The sequence below is a fragment of the Strix aluco genome, chromosome 3 (assembly GCF_031877795.1).
Source record: "Strix aluco isolate bStrAlu1 chromosome 3, bStrAlu1.hap1, whole genome shotgun sequence".
Lineage (NCBI taxonomy): Eukaryota > Metazoa > Chordata > Aves > Strigiformes > Strigidae > Strix > Strix aluco.
The window spans coordinates 131,807,983-131,827,733 of record NC_133933.1 but is presented as its reverse complement, the minus strand read 5'-3'; the positions used below and the strand labels follow the sequence as shown (position 1 = coordinate 131,827,733).

General features: G+C 60.3%; 1 protein-coding gene across 2 annotated transcripts; it reads left to right on the top strand.

The window, feature by feature from the left end:
- Window positions 1-12,080: 12,080 nt before the first annotated feature.
- SCARA3 (scavenger receptor class A member 3) lies at window positions 12,081-17,857 on the top strand. 2 transcript variants are annotated; one of them, XM_074820874.1, is made up of 6 exons: window positions 12,081-12,204; window positions 13,343-13,402; window positions 13,474-13,593; window positions 14,766-14,864; window positions 15,221-16,264; window positions 17,139-17,857. In XM_074820874.1, the coding sequence occupies exons 1-6, from the start codon at window positions 12,198-12,200 to the stop codon at window positions 17,576-17,578; spliced, it is 1,770 nt and encodes a 589-aa protein (XP_074676975.1). In that variant the 5' UTR covers window positions 12,081-12,197; the 3' UTR covers window positions 17,579-17,857. The 2 variants fall into 2 exon arrangements, with proteins under 2 accessions (XP_074676975.1, XP_074676976.1); XM_074820875.1 differs by lacking the exon at window positions 13,343-13,402 and having other exon boundaries at window positions 12,121-12,204.
- Window positions 17,858-19,751: the final 1,894 nt, after the last annotated feature.

The following is a 19,751-nucleotide window of genomic DNA, read 5'->3' as shown; positions in this document are numbered from 1 at the left end:
TAAAGTTTACATTTCTTTCGAGTTTCATGATCATTTCTCAAATTAAAGAATAAATCAACATAATGTACCTCATGGCATTTGTCGTCGACAAAAGAACATTAATTGCAAAAAAGTGTTATATTTCAATGACCCTTCTTGGGCTCTTTTTCCCATCTTCCAACTAATATAGTGGCCACCATTTAGTACAATATTCAATTAGCTGTTCCCTTGTTAATGGATCTCCTCCAGATTTTCCAAATATTTTGTAATACACCAAGAGGAGAGCGAGGAGTCATTCTAGACAGCTGAGCTCCCATATTTTTATCCAAAAAGAACGTTTTGATCTAGAACTTCATATACTCCACTTCTCACTCTCAAATGGATATGAATTTACCTGTTCTACCAACAATTGCCCTGAAGTGCCCACACAACCTTATACCAAACAATATCTCTTTTATCAGCGTTGCACCATTGGGTCCCTTCCCCACTCTGCTCGGGGAGAATATCACGGGGTCCCCGATCAAAGGTGGGTGGGTGCTGGAGCAGGGTCTCCCCGCTGAGAGTCAGCAAGATCAGGGCAAGGCAATACAGGTGGGTCACCAAAAATGTGTGATCCAAAAAGTGGATTCGTGGCTGAAAAGTGGATTCAGATTCATGGCCGAAAAGTAAATTCGTGGCCAGAAAGTGGATTTGTGTCTGAAAAGCGGATTCATGGCTGAAAAGTGGATTCGTGGCCAAAAAGTGGATTCATGGCCAAAAAGCAGATTTGGATTCATGGCCAAGAAGTGGATTCATGGCCAAAAAGTGGATTCATGGCCAAAAAGCTGATTTGGATTCATGACCAAAAAGTGGATTCATGACTGAAAAGTGGATTCGTGGCTCAAAAACGGGTTCAGATTCATGCCGAAACTAGATTTGTGGCCAGAAAGTGGATTTGTGTCCAAAAAGCGGATTCGTGGCTGAAAAGTGGATTCACGGCTAAAAGTGGATTTGTGGCTGAAAAGCAGATTTGTGGCCAAAAGCAGATTCGTGTCTGAAAGTGGATTCACAGCCAAAAAGTGAATTTGTGTCCAAAAAGTGGATTGTGGCTTAAAATTGGATTTGTGTCCAGAAAACAGATTCATGGCTGAAAAGTGGATTTGTGGCTGAAAAGAAGATCTGTGTCCAAAAAGTGGATTCGTGGCCAAAAAGCGGATTCAGATTCATGGCTGAAAAGTGAATTTGTGGCAGAAAAGCGGATTCGTGGCCAAAAAGTGGATTGTGGCCGAAAAGTGTGAATTTGTGGCCAAAAGGCAGATTCAGATTCCTGGCCAAAACATGGATTTGTAGGCTGGAAAGTGAATTCGTGGCCGACAAGCAGATTCAGATTCATGGCTGAAAACTAGATTCGTGGCCAGAAAGTGGATTCTATATCCAAAAAGTGGATTCGTGGCTGAAAACTGGATTTGTGGCTGAAAAGCAGATGTGTGGCCTGTTGCATTAAGGTAATGAATTAATTTGGTAAGAGATGAATCCCCTTGCGTTCTAGTTGATCCTCAGAGATCAGAGGGGCTGGGGTGGCTGGACTTCTCTCTTAATAGTTATGGTAGTTATGGCCGTGACTCTAGGCCTGACACCAGGCCCACGAACAGCCCCAGGCTGTAGGTCCGGTTGCATTCAAAAGAAGCCGTCAGGTTCATGAATAGTGTGGTTTCTTTTATGAACATCTACAGATTCTTTAAAATTGCCTGCGGTAAGTGCCCGACTGCAGGTTGGCTCTGGAGCACTACACAAAAAGAAGACGATTGCAACCACACACTTAATTCCCGTGTAATCTCTCGGCGTAGCCAAGGGCCCAGATCTTACAAAAGGCTTCTGGGGGGGGTGAGAGCACAAACCCATCGATCTGTCCCTCTGATTTGGTGTCGGATTATTGTCCCTCCGAGTTAGACACAAACTCGGGGTGGTATTTCTCTTAGTATGTCTGTGTGAGTGGTGGGACTGTGGTCAAGCCATTAACTTTTGAGTAATGACACATCACATTCCTTGTGCGAGGGGTGCGCTGGTTTTTGTAGGAAAAAGAGGGAGGATGAGAGATAAAGCCGACAGGCTGCTGCAAAAACCGTCCTTGAGAAGTGAAAGAACGGGACTGCGCAGCCTCTGCCTCCCTTCGCATTCCCCCTTGGCGCCACGACAAACACAATCACCGGACCTCCATCCCGTCCCGTGTTTGTTCTGGGCACCCGTGTCAAGGAAATGTGTGATTTACAGATTTTTCACTGGTTTGCTTTTCTCATGCTTCCAACATGTAGCATGGCCAAAAGCAGATTTGAATTCATGGCTGAAAACTAGATTCATGGCCAGAAAGTGGATTGGTGTCCAAAAAGTGGATTCGTGGCTGAAAAGCAGATCTGGATTCAAGGCCAAAAAGTGGATTCGTGTCTGAAAAGTGGGTTCATGGCCAAAAAGCAGATTTGGATTCATGGCCAAAAGTGGATTCATGGCTGAAAAGCAGATTCGTGGCCGAAAAGCAGATTCAGATTCATGGCTGAAAATTGGATTTGTGGCCAGAAAGTGGATTTGTGGCTGAAAAGTGGATTCGTTGGCTAAAAAGCAGATTGTGGCCAAAGCAGATCTGGCTTCATGGCCAAAAAGTTGATTTGTGGCCAAAGAGCAGATTTGGATTCATGGCTGAAAAATGGGTTGGTGTCCAAAAAGTGGATTTGTGGCTTAAAAGTGGATTTGTGTCCAGAAAGCAGATTCATGGCTGAAAAGTGGATTCAGATTCATGGGCAAAAAGGGGATTTGTGTCTGAAAAGCGGATCTGTGTCCGAAAAGCAGATTCATGGCTGAAAAGTGGATTTGTGGCCAAAAGGCAGATTCGGATTCCTGGCCAAAACATGGATTTGTGGCTGAAAAGTGGATTTGTGGCCAAAAGCGGATTCATGTCTCAAAAGTGGATTTGTGGCCAAAAAGCAGATTCATGGCCGAAAAGTGGATTCGTAGTTCAAAAGTAGATTCAGATTCATGGCAAAAAGTGGATTTGTGTCTGAAAAGAGGATCTGTGTCTGAAAAGTGGATTCATGGCCAAAAAGTGGCTTCGTGCCCGGTCTGCCATAACCTGATCTTGTCCGGCTCAGGGGAGATTATTGTGTTTATCCCGGCCTGGGGGACTTTCCCACAAACCAAACACCCCAAGAGCAGGTTTTCACGCTCCTTTTAGACACAAAACTCAGAGATCAGCACTTTTCCAAATGCGCCTGTTAGATCCTGATTGCTTAGTGATTAACATACAATTAGGACGGGGCTTAAATAATGCTTCTGCTGCTCCGCATGCCCAGGGGAAGGGTCTTAACCTGGGCAGGGGCCTTTTTGCCCTGGGGGGTGGTTTTTAGTGTTATAATGCCGGTCGCTCACTTGCCGGCCACTCAAAAATTAGTTTCATTGCCAAGTTAATTAATCGAACAGACCCTTTGCCAGGCTGTCACATAACTCATCCTCAGCACAACCCCAGACATTCTCTTCATGGTCCAGGACGTTCTGATTATTTTCTAGGGGTTGGAGATCAAAGTCGATCCGTGATGAATTTCTTATCGTTCATTAAGGTTAATCTTGGCCACGCCTCAAAGTCTCGCTCGACCAAGCTCCAAAAATCGTTAATTGTCCCCATATGTGCAGTAACTATAGCTACTGGCACAATTAATAACCGTGGCCACTAGCAAATGTGAATTTTACTGTATCAGGACCCCCCCATCTCCCCCCACCACCCCGAGCTGCAACATCCCCCACTGCCACGGGGGAAACTGAGGCACGGGTCCCCCTCCCCGCTCCCACCGTGTCCCCCTCTGAGCCCGGGGGGTCCCCACAGCCTGAAACCGCAGCCCCCACCCCACCCCACCCACCCCCCCTCCCCGGGGCGATAAAACAACTTCCCGACTGCGGATTCCGGCCCAGTAGCAAAAACACCGCCTCGGGAACTGGGGGAACTGGTTGGCGCCCAGCGAAGGGGCGGGGCCGTGCCGGGAGGAGGGAGCAGCCCACGGCCCCGCGGGACAGGAGCCCCCTCCCCGGAGAGCCCGAGCGGGACGGGACCTGGTACTGGACACGCGGGGGGTGCGCGGGGGTGCGGGTGACCCTGGGGCCGCGGGTGGGACACGCGTGTGCAGGGGGTCCCCGGGGGTGAGTGTTCACCTGGGGTCGCGGGTGGGACACGTGTGCAGGGGGGTGCGAGCTCCCCCGGAACTGCAAAGGGGACGTGTCGGTGCATGTTCTTCTGGGACCGTGTGTGGGACACGCGTGTGCAGGGGGGTCCCCGGGGTGCGTGTCCTCATGGGGTCGCGGGTGGGACACGCGTGTGCTGGGGCGTCCCCGGGGGTGCGAGCTCTCCCAGGAGCGTGGGTGGGACACGCGTGTGCAGGGGGGTCCCCGGGGTGCGTGTGCCCCTGGGGTCGCGGGTGGGACACGTGTGTGCAGTGGGGTGCGAGCTCCCCCGGAGCTGCAAAGGGGACGTGTCGGTGCATGTTCTCCCGGGGCCGCGGGTGGGACTCGCGGGTGGGTGCTGTCCCCAGAGCCCCCGGGGCAGGGGTGGGGGGGGTCTCCCCTCTGCCTGCACCCCCACCCCGGCAGCCCCAGGCGGGGCGGGAGGCGGCCCAGGCCCATGATGGCCGTGGGGACGGGGACGGGGGGCGGGGGGGGGGGGGGTGTGGTGTGTGGGAGGGTGTGCAGGCCCTGGGGGTGCTCCCTGGGCTCCCCCCACAACACTCCCAGGGCTCCCCCCGCCCTTTCCAGGGCTTCACCCCCCGCTCTGCTCCCCGCAGCCCCGCCGCACAAGGACGTCGCCAGGGAAGAGGGGACATCATCTCCAGAGCGGGGCCATCTCAGCCGTGACCTAGCCGCCAGCCTCCATCTGAGAGAAGCCCGACCAGCCTTCCTCTTCCTCCCCCCGGCTTCCTCTTCCTCCCCAGCCCCTGAGCAGCCTTGTAACCGTTTTGCTGCCACTCCTGCCGGTGCAGCCACAGACCCTCGGTCTGACCACAAACCCCCACCCCGTGCCACAGCGGCGGGAGGCGAAGGCGAGGGGCCGGCGGGGTGACACCCGCTTTCCTTGGCGGTTTTGGGGACGATGACCTCTTTCTGGAACAGGAAGGACAAGCGGAAGGGGGGTTTCGCGCCACCGCCAGCCTCCCAAGAGGCAGATTTGGGGACGCTTATCCAGGAGAATGGTTCCAAGCCCCGGGTGGAAGATGCCGTCTTGGTGGAGAAAGAGGAGTTTGCCAGGTTCTGCGGAATCCAGCGCTCCGGTAAAGGCTGGCAGCTGAGCAGGCCCATGCGGTTTTTGTGGCAGATGGCACGATTGAAGGATAGGAGCAAGCAGCCACAGGCTTCCCAAGGAGTCGAGGAGAGCCGGAGAGCCGCTGGGATGCAGGCACAGGCTGCTGAGAGATGCGCCGAGCTGGAGCTGAGGCTGCCAGAGAAGCTGGGGACCTGCCAAAATGCCACCCAAGGTGGAGAAGCCCAGCAGGAAAAGCAGGTGACCACGATGACAGCGTTCAAGGTCCACAGCGTGGTCTCACGCTGCAGGGGAGATGGTTGGGATGAGCCGATCGTTGGGAACGGGGATGAGGAGGGGAGGAGCACCTGCTCGGCCCAGAGTGTGGGGTTGTGGGTGGAGGAGGAGGAATCTGCCACCATCCCTCGAGGGGATGGGCAGGACTTTAACCCGCCTTCAGCAGAGGGAAGGGCTGGGGAGGAGCGGAGGAGGCAAGTGTGGGAGAAGCTTCATCGCCTGGGAGAGGACATGGCGAGGTGGGAAGGGAGGTCCACGAGAGACCTGGCGGGCAGGCTGGTGGAGGTGATTCTGCAGACAGAAACTGGGATGTACCCCCCAGAGATGGGCAACGAGGGTGACTGGTGGGAGCAGGAGGAGGCAAGAGCCAGAGTGGGTGTCCTCAAACAGGTGGGCGCTTTCTGGGTCACCCATGCGGATGCCACCACGGTGAACCTGCAGAACCTGGTCACGTACCACCACGTCTCCAGCAATGGGACCGTGTACGAGGACGATGAGCACCTCCCCTCTGTGCTGGAGCCGTTTGGAAACGAGCAGTTCTGGGAGGACTCGGAAGAGGAGGAGGAGGAGGAGGAGGAGGAAGGTTTTCCTCATTTTATAGGGCTGTTCCACCAACTCAGCAGGGAAGAGGTTAGGAATGATGAGTGGTGGAGGGAGGAATTCCCGGATGTGTGGGCGCAATACGAGCTGGACTGCGGGCTGGTGTCCGGGACGGTGAAGGTGAACGGGCCCCCAGCACCCTTCCAGCAGCAAGACCGGCTTCCAAAAGAGAAAGAAGACGCAGTGGCAGACGCCCTGCAGGTCCTGCTGGCTGACGGCGTGGTGGTGGAAGGCAGCTCTTCCTCCAACATCCCTTTAAAACTCACCCGAAAGCGTGACGGGAAGACGTGGCGCCTGACGCTGAACTGCAAAGCTCTCAACAAGGTCACCCCCATGGTGGTGCCTCCGGTGGGCCTGGACAGGATCAAGCTCGTCTCAACCCTCAGCCCCAAGAGCAGGTATTTCTCGATGGTGGATCTCTCCAACTGCGCCTTTGCCATCCCCTTGACCACCAGCTCCAGAGCCAGGTTTGCCTTCACCTTCCGTGGCCGGCAGTACCTCTTCACCCGCCTGCCCCAGGGCTTCCACAGCACGGACCCCATCGTGCACCAGCGGGTGGCTAAGATGTTGTCCCAGCTGCCCCCAGAAGATGAACCTTGGGTTATTTCCTACGTCGATGACATCCTCATCGCTGGGAGAAGCCAAAATGAGACCGAAGCCCGAACGAGGAGAGTCCTGAAGCTGATCCAAAATACAGGCTTTAAAGCCAAGTTTGAGAAGGCGCAGCTCGTCCGGCCCAAGGTGGACTACCTGGGGATGACAATTGGGGCCAAGGGGCGAGGTATCAAGGCCAGCAAGCTGGAGAGTGTCCTCAGAGCACCCAGCCCAAAGACCGTCCGTGGCCTCCGCTCACTGCTCGGGAAGTTTGTCTCCTTGCAGGATCACATTCCCTGCTTCTGGGAGTTGGCCCGGCCGCTCCACCGCCTCACCACGAAGCATGGTGGGTGGCAATGGGGACTGGAGCAGGAGCAGGCGCTGGACAGGCTGAAACAGGCCGTCATGGCTGCGCCCATCCTGCGATTCCCCGATAAATCCCAGCCCTTCGTCATCAGGTTGATGCCCGGCGAAGAGGCGATTGGAGCCGCCTTGCTGCAGGAGGATGAGGAAGGTCAACTGGTCCCAGTGGGACACAGATCCTGCATCCTGAAGGACCACGAGGCCTCCTACATGCCGGAGGAGAAGGGGTGTCTGGCGGCGGTTTGGGCCGTGCAGGCCTTCGAGCCCCTCACGGGGCCGGCCCCCATCGTCATCCAGCTGCCCCATTCCCCTTGGAAGTATCTCCTGTGGGGGGAAGTGTTGGGGTCCTGCAGGCCGAACCTGCAGCAGTGGACTCTGCTGCTGGTGAACGAAGGGGAGATGGCAAAGGCACCCCAACCTGAGCCCCCCAGCACCCCGGTTCTCATCGCTCCCTCCCTCCAGCTCCTGCCTTCCCACATCTCCAAGGCCAACGTGTGGTTCACGGCCAGCGAGAAGACTTGCTGCGTCGGCTTCGCCGCGGCCAACTTGGAGGAGCAGTGGGTATTGGGGGCATTGGAGGGTGGCTCAGTGCCGGGCGCGGAGCTGGCGGTTCTGAAGCAGCTCCTGTACGATCACCACCCCTCCTCACCCCTTTACTGGTACACAGGGTGCTGGTCCTTGGTGGAAACGCTGCAGATTCGGCAGCACGAGTGGGAGTGGGGACAGCGGGCAAGCCCCTGCAAGGGTCTGTGGGCGAGCATCCTGCAGTGGGTCTGCACCAACCCGGGGGTGCTGCACGTCAGGCACGTGGGAGGGGACAAGAGGGACCTGAAGGAGATGGAGTGGAAGCAGAAAGTGAGCAGGAGGGCCAAGGCGATGTCTGGCAGGGCTGTGGGCAAGCAGCAGATGTGGGAGCCTTCAAAGCATGAGAAGCAAGAAATAATTGCCCAGTGTCACAGCTGGTCACACGAGGGGGTGGAGGGGACCCTGGCGAGGGTGCGTCAGGTCACATCCTGGGAAGGGGACAGCGAGCAGGTGGCCCGTTGGGTGCAGAACTGCCTGAACTGTGCTGCAGGCAGGGAGAGAGTGGGCAGGGTGCTGCCGCAGCGGGAAGAGGGGCCGTGGGCGCAGCTCCAGCTGGGCTACATCAGCGGCCTCCCCGAAACCGCGGAGGGGCTGCGCTCCCTCTTGGTGGTGGAGGACGAGTTCTCGGGGTGGGTGGAAGCCTTCCCGCTCGGGAAGGAGATGGTGGATGATGCGGCCACGATGCTCTTCAGCCAGGTTTTTGGGCGCTACGGGACCCCTCGCACCATCCATCTGCCGCCTGTGCCCCCCTTCCTCCGGGATGCCGTGGTGATGGCGACGTCCGGCCTGGAGTCCCTGTGGGACATCCCGCAGCCCGGCCAGGCGACACCGGCCACTGCAGCCCTGCAGCGACTGGCCTGGGGGGCCGGCAAGAAGTGGGCAACGATGCTGCCCTTGCTGCTGGCGGCGATCAGGTCCGTCAGGGCGCAGGGAGCGGCGCTACGCCCCTACCAAATTATTTTTGGCTTCCCCTTGGAGATGCGGTGGGGATGTGTCAGCCCCGATGACAATGTCCTCCCCTGGCTCAGCCAGCTGGAGGAGGCCAGGCCTGGCTACAAGCAGTGGACCAAAGCTGCGCTGCTGAGGGATTGCCCGGAGGATGTTCCGTGGCCGTAGCCCCCCAAAATCCTCCATGAGGTCACTGTCTGTGTGTTGTGTGTCGTGGTGTGGGGAGAAAAGGGGTGTGCTGGGCTTGCTGGGGGAGTTTTAGGCAAGACTGGGAGATTTTAGGGAGGACTAGTGGGCTTTTAGGCAGGACTAGGGGGATTTTAGGCAGGATTAGTGGGCTTTTAGGCAGGACTAGGAGAGTTTTAGGCAGAACTGAAGGGGCTTTTAGGTAGTTTTAGGCACGACTAAGCAATGCGCAACCTCTTCTTCCTACGGTGTTCAGGGACAGGGAGGGAAGACTTGCTGGGTGTACTGGGTTTGACTGGGGTGGAGTTGGGTTTTTTTCATAGCAGCCAGCACGATGCTGGGCTCTCCCAGCTGTGGCCCCAACAGTGCTGGGAGCACTGGGATGGTGGTGCCAACCCCAGGCCTGTGGGGCTTGGGGGAGCTGGGCCAGCTTTTGCTTGGGACTGGGGGGAAGATGGCCTTGGCATCACTTGCTTTGTTTTATTTTCTTTCCCTTTTTTTGCCACTTCTGCTTCATTTAATAAATGTTTTTTATCTCAACCCATGTTTTCTTGCTTTTCTTCTTCCTTTCTGTCCTGGGTTTGGCTGGGATAGAGTTAAATTCTTCATAGCAGCTTGTGGTTTGGATTTGAGCTGAGAACAGCGCTGATAACAGAGGGATGCTTTAGTTATCGCCGTACAGTGCCAAGGTCATTTCTGCTCCTCCTCCTCCGCTGCCCGCGGGGGCTCACCCACAACACCAGGGAGTCACATCTTGAGGCTCTGCGGCCTTTGGGAGCGGGGCGGGGGGGGGCGGGGAGAGAGGAGCCAGCGGTGTCCAACAGCCAAGTCTCAACCCCCATTAGCGACCTCCAGGTGACCTCCTGAGGCTCCTCGTGGCTCTTCAAAGGGTTGTGGGGCTGTAGCTGCCCCCATCTCCTGATGGCTCTCAGGTTGTAGCTCTCCGAGCCCCTCTGCTACTTAAAATTGTAGAAATTGTAGAATTATTTAGGTTGGAAAAGACCCTTCAGATCAAGGCCAACTGTTACACCAAATGATGAAGGGGATGGGGGGGCGACCACAAGCACAGACCCCGGGCACCCCGCGCTCTGGTCCATAAGCTGGTTGAAGCCAGAGGAGCAGCAAAGTGGGGTGCTCGGGGGTGTTTAACAGGAGGTGGTGTGGGGCAGCCCCCCCAACATGCTGTGGGCTCACTTGGGGACCCCTAAACGACGAGCTGCACCTGAGAGCAGGACCCAGGGCACGGCAGGTAGCCCAGGGGCTGGTAGCCCGGGGATTTGTGGCAGTGACCCATCCGCCACCCCAACAAAAGTATATTTAGTGCTTCTGCGGTAAGTCTGCAGCCCAAATGCTGAGTCAGCGCGGACGCAAGAGAACGACCCTGCTGCTGATTTAGCACGAGGGTTTAGCCGGGCGGTGACTCCGGTCGCAAAGCGGCGATTAAAATAGCTGCAGCCCAAGGAAGCCGGGATCAGCCGAGCTGGGACATCTCTGGAGCGGCTCCACCAGCCGTGAGTCATCAGGGACGGCCCGAAGAAGCTGAGGGAGAGCAGCAAACTGCAGCCGCTGAGGATGAGGATGGTGGGAAGAATTCAGCTTCCAGAGAGCATCCTCCGGCCGTCGCCTCAGGAATCCCCCGAAGATGCCGTGGGCTGGGGCGTGGAAGGTCACAACCACTGCAAAAGCATCACTTAAGGGTGTCTGGCGATTAAAAAATTATTGTGATCAGTGTTGGTGTGTTCTCTGGTACGAGGTAGTGGGGAAAGTCTGGGGAAAGAGCAAGAGGGACCCCAAAAATGCTGCTAGAAATGGCCAGGGGGGTGAGGGGGAGGCTCCGGGACACGAAACAAGATGGTGATGTCCAGGAGCGACGTCTGAGGGAGGAGGGGGGAGGCAGGTGCTGGTATGGGGAATATTACAGAAAATCAACTAATATAACCCAGATGAGAGGGGCTGGGCCAGGCAGGGGGGCTGCTGCAGGAGCAGCGGAGGTTTGGGTGGCTGGAGACCCCCCCCGCCATGTCCCAGAGGTGGCCGGAGGAGGAGGAGGAGGAGGGAGGCCGTGCGGGGAGGAAGGCTGCCCGGGAGCCCGGCTGGGTCTCAGCAGAGGGCAGCAGCAGCCCGACACAAAAGCCTCGGTGGGGAGGGGGTCTCAGCAAGGACACCCCCCCTGACCCCCACGGGACCCCCAAGTCCCGTGGCTCTGAACTGGGACCAGAAGCCGGGAGCCAAACTACAGCACCCTGCGGCCCAGCCAGGACCCCAAAGCACAGCACCCCGTGTCCCTGCCCCACATCCAGGGGGCCAGACCCCAGAGCCAGCACCCTGACCCCCATCCAGGGGCCAGACCCAGGACCCCAGACCCCATACCCCGCCCCACATCCAGGGGCCAGACCCCAGACCCATCTCCCTGTGCCCCCATCTCTCCATGTCCCTGCCCCACATCCAGGGCCCAGACTCAGGACCCCAGACCCATCTCCCTGACCCACATCCAGAGGCCAGAGCCTGGACCCCAGACCCATCTCCCTGTGTCCCCATGTCCCTGCCCCACATCCAGGGCCCAGACTCAGGACCCCAGACCCATCTCCCTGCCCCAGACCCGGGGGCTGGACCCCAGACCCATCTTCCCATGTCCCCATCTCCCCACCCCATATCCAGGGGTCAGAGCCCAGACCCCAGACCCACCTCCCCACCCCACATCCAGGGGCGAGACCAAGGACCCCAGCCCCATCTCCCTGCCCCACATCCAGGGCTCAGACCCAGGACCTCAGCCCCATCTCCCCACCCCAGATGCATGTGCCCAAACCCCCAAGCCTGACCCCCAGCCCCTCCATCTCCCTAAGCCAGACTCCTGAGCCCCACTGCCCTTGCACCAGGGCCCCCCCTTCCCCAGACCCCCCCAAACACGGCCAAGCGAGGCCGGCACAGCACGGCACGGCACGGCACTGCACGGCACGGCACGGCACGGCGTCGGTCCGACATTTGTTAGTCATTAGGGCTGGAGGGAAGGAGGGCGGGCGCGGGACCAGCCTTTCTTCTCCAGCACATATCCCAGCGCCTCGCCTTTCGGTGGCCGGCGTCCAGCCTGGCCGGGCTCTGCCGTCCCTTGTCCCCCGTCCCCATCCCGCGTGGGCCAAGGCCATGGGCGAGCGGGCAGCCATGGGGATGCTCCGCCACCGTGGTGGCTTTTGAAGGCTCCCCAGGAAGTTTTGGGAGCGGAGGGGGGGGGGCAAAGGCTGGTGTGGGGGTTGTAGGGGGTGGGGGGAGCAGCCCCGGCCATGCTGGCCGCTCGCTGAGGCTCGCCGGGAAGAGACGTGCCGGGGCGGATGCGGGAACCAGGGCGGTGAGGCCTGGGGTGGTGCAGGATTGCACCCACGGCCCCCCAGCTTGGGGGGCTATGAGAGGTGAGTGGGGGGCAGCTCGGGGGGGGGGGGGGATTGGAGCCCTGGGGAGGGGAGCGGGGCTGGTGGCACAGGGGACGGGGGGGACGGCTGTGCCGAAGCGGGTAGCGGAGCTGGGGGGCAGCCGGCACCGGGTGGATGCACCCCCCCGAATCCCACTACATCCCTGCTCCCCACGGGCAGCATCTCCCCACGCCCGGAGGGCTGAACAGGCTTCAGCCATAGTCGGGGACTCCCACACCGGGGTGGGGGGGCAAGAGGAGCTGAAGTGGGTGTTTGGGGGGTGTTCTAGGGCTTCCCCCTGCTTGCTCAGAGCCCACCACTTGTTGACTCCATGGGGCAGAAAAGTGAAATTTAGGGCGCAGAAAAGCCAAGGACCATGCCAGGGAGGACGGAGGGAATCGCCGCCGCCCCCCAACCCAGCGAGCCCCCCCCCCCTCGCCCGCCTTTGCGTAGAGGGGGGGGCCGGGCTGTATAAAGCCGGGGATGCTGGTGCCGTGGTCACTCCAGCCGTGCCTGCAGCCCCCCTGCGGCACCCCCCGACTGGAAACCCTCCTTCTGCCGGGCGAGGAGGTTGGGGAGGCCCCGGGCAAGGGGGGGGGGCTGGGCTGGTGGGGGCTGTGGGGGGCTCTCGGGCATGGCACAGCTCTTGGGGAGCTTTGGGGAGCCAGGGAGAGACCCCCAGGCTCCTTCGGGGTCGGGGAGCAGTGCTGAGCCCCAACTTGCCCCCCAGGGTCCGGGCTGGGGCGACACGTGGGTTTTATTTGCCTTTTTTTGCACGAAGAGACTGGGAAGCCACAAAGTCCCCCCGGGGCTGGGAGCCAGGAGCTGTCACTTTTCCCCTCATCAGCCACTTTTTGGCCAAATTCAACCAAATTTCCCCAAGTTTACGGTCTTGGGAGTGCGAAGGTCCCGGCCGAGTCCCGCAGCAGCAGCAGTGGGCGGTGGAACGGAGGAGACGTGTCCCCACGGGCTGGTGCCACCGGGCTTCGGCCAGCTGCGGGTGGCAGCGGGAGGCGGGGGCCTGGCGGGTGTCCCCAGGGCTCGACGGCACCCACGGGGCTGGGAGCAGGAGAGGGCAGGCAGCAGGCAGGGCCCCGGCAGGGCAGGCAGCTCAGGTCCCTCCTGTGTTGGCTTTCAGAAGCCGAGCCGGCGGGAGGGGAGGAAGAGGAGATGCCGACCTTCAGCTCCCGACCGAGCGGTAAGGACGATCCCCCCCCGGGGGGGGGCAGGGGGTGCGGCGGGGCCTGATCCTTCTCTCTCCGCGCTCAGGCAGGGCACGGAGCAGCTGCAGCCGGTGCCAGAAGAACCTCTCCCTCCAGACGGCCGTCAGGGTCCTCTACGTCTTCTCCATCCTCCTCATTGTGGCCGTGACCGTGCTGGCTGCCCTGGGTGAGCACGGGCAGGGCTGGGAGGTCGGGCTCCTGCCTTTCCTCCTGCCTTCCCTCCTGCCCTCCCTCCTGCCCTCCCTCCTGCCCTCCCTCCTGCCTTCCCTCCTGCCTTTCCTCCTGCCTTCCCTCCTGCCCTCCCTCCTGCCCTCCCTCCTGCCCTTCCTCCTGCCTTTCCTCCTGCCCTCCCTCCTGCCTTCCCTCCTGCCTTCCCTCCTGCCCTCTCTCCTGCCCTCCCTCCTGCCCTCCCTCCTGCCCTCCCTCCTGCCTTTCCTCCTGCCCTCCCTCCTGCCTTTCCTCCTGCCCTCCCTCCTGCCCTCCCTCCTGCCTTCCCTCCTGCCTTCCCTCCTGCCCTCCCTCCTGCCCTCCCTCCTGCCTTTCCTCCTGCCCTCCCTCCTGCCCTCCCTCCTGCCCTCCCTCCTGCCTTTCCTCCTGCCTTTCCTCCTGCCCTCCCTCCTGCCTTCCCTCCTGCCCTCCCTCCTGCCTTTCCTCCTGCCCTCCCTCCTGCCCTCCCTCCTGCCTTTCCTCCTGCCCTCCCTCCTGCCCTCCCTCCTGCCCTCCCTCCTGCCTTCCCTCCTGCCTTTCCTCCTGCCCTCCCTCCTGCCTTCCCTTCTGCCCTCCCTCCTGTCCTCCCTCCTGCCTTTCCTCCTGCCCTCCCTCCTGCCCTCCCTCCTTCCTTCTCTCCTGCCTTCTCTCCTGCCCTCCTCAGGGCAGCCCCTCGAGGCTACCAGGCCCTGAATCCAAAGCCCCTTCAGCACCCAAGCATGGAGAGGAGCACCCAGCTCCCCCTGACTTGCCCCTGGGATGCCCGTGAGTGATGCCACCTCGCTTGGCGATGGCCTTACCTCCCCCGGGGACCTCAAGAACCACCCCAGAGCCTGGAGGTTGCCACCCCATCACCTCCACCGGCAAGAAACAGCCTCCCAGGCTCAGCAGAGGGTCATTGTGCTGCTGGGGGCTGGCCCCCAGGAGATGTTTTATAAAACCATCACCAAGCCCTGAACCCAAAAGCTCCCCAGGACACCCACCAGCCACCCAGCCTGGCTCTTCAAGCCCTGGCCACCCTCCTTGCCAGGGCAGGAGCCCAGAGGAAAGGCGTGGAGGACAATCACATCCTGGTGCCTGCCCACCTCCCCTGACTGTCCCCCTCCCCCCCCCCCCAAATTTCCTCCGCAGTGTTCAAGAAAGTTGACTCCATCTCCAAGGATATCAGCTCAGCCCAGACCTATTATGAGAAGAAGATCGTGTCCATCCAGGAGGACCTCCAGGGGTTGGGTGAGTGGTTTGCAACTGGACCTGGAGGTCTTCTCCAGGCTTCGGCACCCTCCGGCTGAGGTCCTGGGGCTCCCTCGGGGCCAAACCCCCACTTATCTCCCCAGATTTTGGGGAGGGACAACGGGTTGGGCTTTTTTTGGAGGATGTGGTGCGCAGAGGCGGCAGGAGGAGGGTGAGGGTGGGCGCTGGTGGCATCAGGGTTGTCCCAGCCCTGGCTCCATGGGGCCCATCTCCAGGCTCTGCAAAGACAGAGGCTCCTTCTTCCACTCTGGTCCTCAGCGGGAGGGTCTCCGGGCTCGGGGCGGGGGACACACAGGGTGGAGTAACAGACCCCCCTCTTCTTGCCCTTCGTTTAGATGAGAAGACCTCAGGGAACTGCTCCCTGTGCCACGAGCCAGGACAGCTGGGCCAGGAGCTCACCAAGCTACAGGGCGAGCTGGAGGAGATCCAGAAGATGCTTTTGGTTCAAGAAATCCTGCTCGACCGCACCTCCCAGACACACGAGCAGCTCTCGTCCACCAGCAACAAGATCACCAGCGAGGTGGACAACTGCTCCTTCTCCATCCGGCAGGTCAACGAAAGCTTGGGGCAGTTCCTGGCCCAGGTTGGGGGTTGGCAAGTGGTCACCTCCCAACTAGACAACTCTCTCAAGGGCTTGGCCCAAGAGCGCTACGATGTCCGAGCGGCCATGCAGCAGATGAACTTCACCTTGGGGCAAACCTCTGACTGGATCCAGGTCATCCAGAGGAAGACGGACGAGGAGACGTTGACGCTGCAGAAGATCGTCAGCGAGTGGCAGAACTACACCCGCCTCTTCGGTGGGCTGCGAGCCACCTCCTCCAAGACCAGCGAGGTGGTGAAGAGCATCCAAAGCAGCGTGGGCGCCGCGGCTCGGCAGGTCGGCCAGAACTCGGAGAACATGCATGACCTGGTGCTGCAGGTGATGGGGCTGCAGCTGCAGCTGGACAACATCTCCTCCTTCTTGGATGACCACGAGGAGAACGTCAACGACTTGCGCTACCACGCCAGGTACACGCAGAACCGCACAGCCGAGCGTTTCGAGACCCTGGAAGGCCGCATGACGTCGCATGAGATTGAGATCGGCACCATCTTCGCCAACATCAACGCCACCGACAGCCACGTCCACAGCATGTTGCGCTACCTGGATGACGTGCGGCTCTCCTGCACCCTGGGCTTCCACACCCACGCCGAGGAGCTCTACTACCTGAATAAATCCCTCAGCCTGGTCCAGGGCACCACGGACCTGCTGCGGGAACGCTACAGCCTCCTCAGCGCCCGGCTGGATTTTGACATCCGTAACCTGTCCATGGTCATGGAGGAGATGAAGGTGGTGGACGTCCGGCACGGGGAGATGCTGAAGAACGTCACCGTCTTACGAGGTGAGGTCCCAGTGTTGCATGGGGATGGGGTTGGGGTCAGGCGCGTTGGGTGGCTGATTTGGTTTTGGTTTTTTGTCTTCACGGTGGGATCTGGGCTCACTCGGGAGCGTCCTGCACGCAGGGGGGGTGGTGGAGGACCCAAACTGCCATCACTGAGGCCAAGGTGGTGTTGGGATGAGCAAGAAGGCCCCGGATACCAGCCCACGGATGTGGAAGAGGCCTGAGGAGGGACCTATGTGGACTCGGCTTGCAGAGCCATCCCTGCGTGGGGGGACGGGGACAGTGGGGAGGTGACCCATGGCCTTCCAGCATGGCTGTCTCGCGTACTGGGGCCAGTGAGCCTGCTTACTGGCCCTGGTGGAGAGGGTACAGCTGCCCCAGGATGAGGGCCCCGGTGGCTTGGGGGGCCTCAGGATATTTCCATCTGATCCTGGTCCTAGCAAGGGCTGCAGGGCTGGGGAAACCGAGCTCAGCTGGTCCTGGCCTTAGTGAGGGCTGCGGGGCTGGGAGAGCTGGGCTCAGCTGATCCTAGTCTTAGTAAGATCTGCAGGGCTTGGGGAGCCAACCTCAGCTGATCCCAGTCTTAGTGAGGGCTTGTGGGGCTGGGGAAACCAGGCTCAGCTGGTCCTGACCTTAGTGAGGGCTGCGGGGCTTGGGGAGCCAGGCTCAGCTGATCCCAGTCTTAGTAAGATCTGCAGGGCTGGGGGAGCCAGGCTCAGCTGATCCTGGTTTTAGCGAGGGCTGCAGGGCTGGGGGAGCTGGGCTCAGCTGATCCCAGTCTTAGCAAGGTCTGTGGGCTGGGGCATCTCCCTCTCTCCCCGCTTTGGGGTGCTGTGTGTCGTCCCCACCCCACTGACCCCCCTTCTCCCCCCAGGCATGCCGGGCCTTCCGGGCCCCCGCGGCCTCAAGGGCGACGTGGGAGTCAAGGGCCCCCCAGGAATCGATGGAGAGAAGGGCGACGTGGGCGACCTGGGCTCGCCGGGATCCAAGGGCCCCCCCGGCCCCCCCGGGCCCCCCGGCCCCCCAGGAGAAAGGGGTCCCCTGGGCTTCAAGGGCTTCCCGGGCCTCAAGGGTGCCAAGGGCAGCTTCGGGCCATCCGGCTCCCGGGGTCAGGGGGGGCCCAAGGGAGACCCCGGCCCCCCGGGACCCACTGGGGTGCAGGGGCCAGTGGGCCCCCCCGGCCCCCAGGGCGAAGCGGGGCTCCCCGGCCCCCCCGGGGCTGCGGGCCAGGCTGGCCCCACTGGGCCCAAAGGAGACCCCGGTTTGCGAGGCCCCCCCGGACTACCGGGCCCCCCCGGCCCCCCAGGACAGTGACCCCCCCCCCTGCTGCCAGCCTGGCCATGGGCATGGGGGGTCCCCACTGCTGCCCCCCCCCGTCCCGAGCGTTCCCCGCGGGGGTGTGAGGCTGAGCCTCGCAGGATGGGGCCGGGGGGGGCCCCCAGGGCACCCCCCCAGTGTGAGGGGCTGGGCCCCGGGGTGGGGGGTCCCCGCGGGATGGGGTGCAGCTGGTTTGTGCCCGTGTCCCCCCCGTCACCCCCCCCCGTGCTGTGTCCCCCCCCATGTACTCCCGGCACAATAAAGTTGTAGTGGGGACAGGCGGCTCCTGAACTGGGGATACTGGGGGGGGCGGGAACAAACCCCCAGCCAACCTGCTGCTGGTGGCGGGGTGTGTGTGTGTGGGGGGAGCGTGTTGCACACGTGTGTGCAAGAGGATGTGCGTGCACATGTGTGCATGTCTGTGCACGTGTGTGCAAGAGCAAGGATGCGTGTGCACGTGTGTGCATGTCTGTGCATGCATGTGCACGAGTAAGGATGCATGTGCACACGTGTGCGAGAGTGAGGATGGGTGTGCATGTGTGTGCCAGTCAGTGCACATGTGTGTAAGACCGAGGACGCACATGAACATGAATGCAGGTGTGTGTGTGCACACGTGTGCACGAGTGAGGATGTGCGTGCACGTGTGTGTGTCTGCGAGAGTGAGGATGTGTGTGCACATGTGCAGGTCTGTGTGTGCGTATGCACACGTATGCATGAGTGAGGATGCATGTGCACATGTGTGCATGTCTACATGTGTGTGCAAGAGCGAGGATGCGCATGCACGTGTGCGTCTGCATGTGTGTGTGAGAGTGAGGATGTGTGTGCACATGTGTGCATGTCTCTACACACATGTGTAAGAGTGAGGATGCATGTGCATGTGTGTGCATGTCTGCATGCGTGTGCAATTGTGTGCAAGAGTGAGGATGCGCATGCACGTGTGTGCAGGTCTGTGGGCGTGTGTGCACATGTGTGCACGAGTAAGGACGTGTGTGCATGTGTGTTCATGTCTACATGCATGTGCAAAAGAGAGGATGCACATGCATGTGTGTGCAAGAGTGAGGATGAGCGTGCACATGGGAGTGTCTGCATGTGTGCAAGAGGATGCATGTGCACACGTGTGCATGTCTGCACACGTGTGCACAAGTAAGGATGTATGTGCACATGTGTTCACGTCTACATGCGTGTGCAAGAGTGAGGATGCATGTGCACATGTGAGCGGATCTGTATGCACGTGCGCATGCTTGTGCATGAGTGAGGATGCACGTGCATGTGTGTTCATGTCTACACAGGTGTGCAAGTGTGAGGATGTGCATGCATGTGTGTTTATGTCTGTGCACATGTGCAAGAGGATGCACCTGCATGTGTGTGTGCGTATGCATTTGTGTGAGAGTGAGGATGTGTGTGCACGTGTCTTCCTGTCTGTGCACGTGTGCAAGAGTGAGGATGTGTGTGCACGTATGTGCACAGATAAGGATGCACATGCATATGTGTTCATGTCTCCACACGCATGTGCAAGAGAGAGGATGCACGTGCACGTGTGTGTGCATGTGTGCAAGAATTGGATGCACACGCACATGTGTGCGGGTCTATGTGCGCATGTGCACACGTGCGCATGAGTGAGGATGCCTGTGCACGTGTGTTCACGTCTCCACATGCGTGTGCACGAGTGAGGACACACGTGCAGGTGGGTGCGTGTCTGTGCCCACGTGAGGACATGTCTGCCCACGTGCACACGCATGTCCACACATGGTGCCCCCAGATGTGTGCACACACGTGTGCAAGTCGGCATGTGTGAAACACGGACTGTGACAGGGACCCTGTTCCCCCTCTCACCCCCCCCCAAGGCCTCGCTCCCCCCTGCAGGACCCCCCATACCCTCAGCAGGGACAAACAGGGTTCACCCCCAAACCCCAGCTCCCCCCCCCCCCCCAAATGAGGGGGGGCTGCAGCCAAGCCCCGCCCCCCCCCCGAAGGTGCGTTGCTGCTCTGTGCCTCAGTTTCCCCGAGAGGGAGAGGCCACCAGTGATGGTGTCACCCACAAGTGTCCCCAAGGCCTGGCTTTGGGGGGGAGGGGGGGTGGGGGTGGCTGGAGGCCCCGGGGGGGTCCCAGCACGGGGGTGGGGGGGTAGGGGGGGCCCTCCCCCGTGCCCAGCCCAGCCAGCCCTGCGCA

Coding starts and splice junctions, on each gene's coding strand:
- SCARA3 (XM_074820874.1), top strand. Junction 13,594..14,765: donor GACCGTGCTGGCTGCCCTGG/GTGAGCACGGGC, acceptor TTTCCTCCGCAG/TGTTCAAGAAAGTTGACTCC. Junction 16,265..17,138: donor GAACGTCACCGTCTTACGAG/GTGAGGTCCCAG, acceptor TTCTCCCCCCAG/GCATGCCGGGCCTTCCGGGC.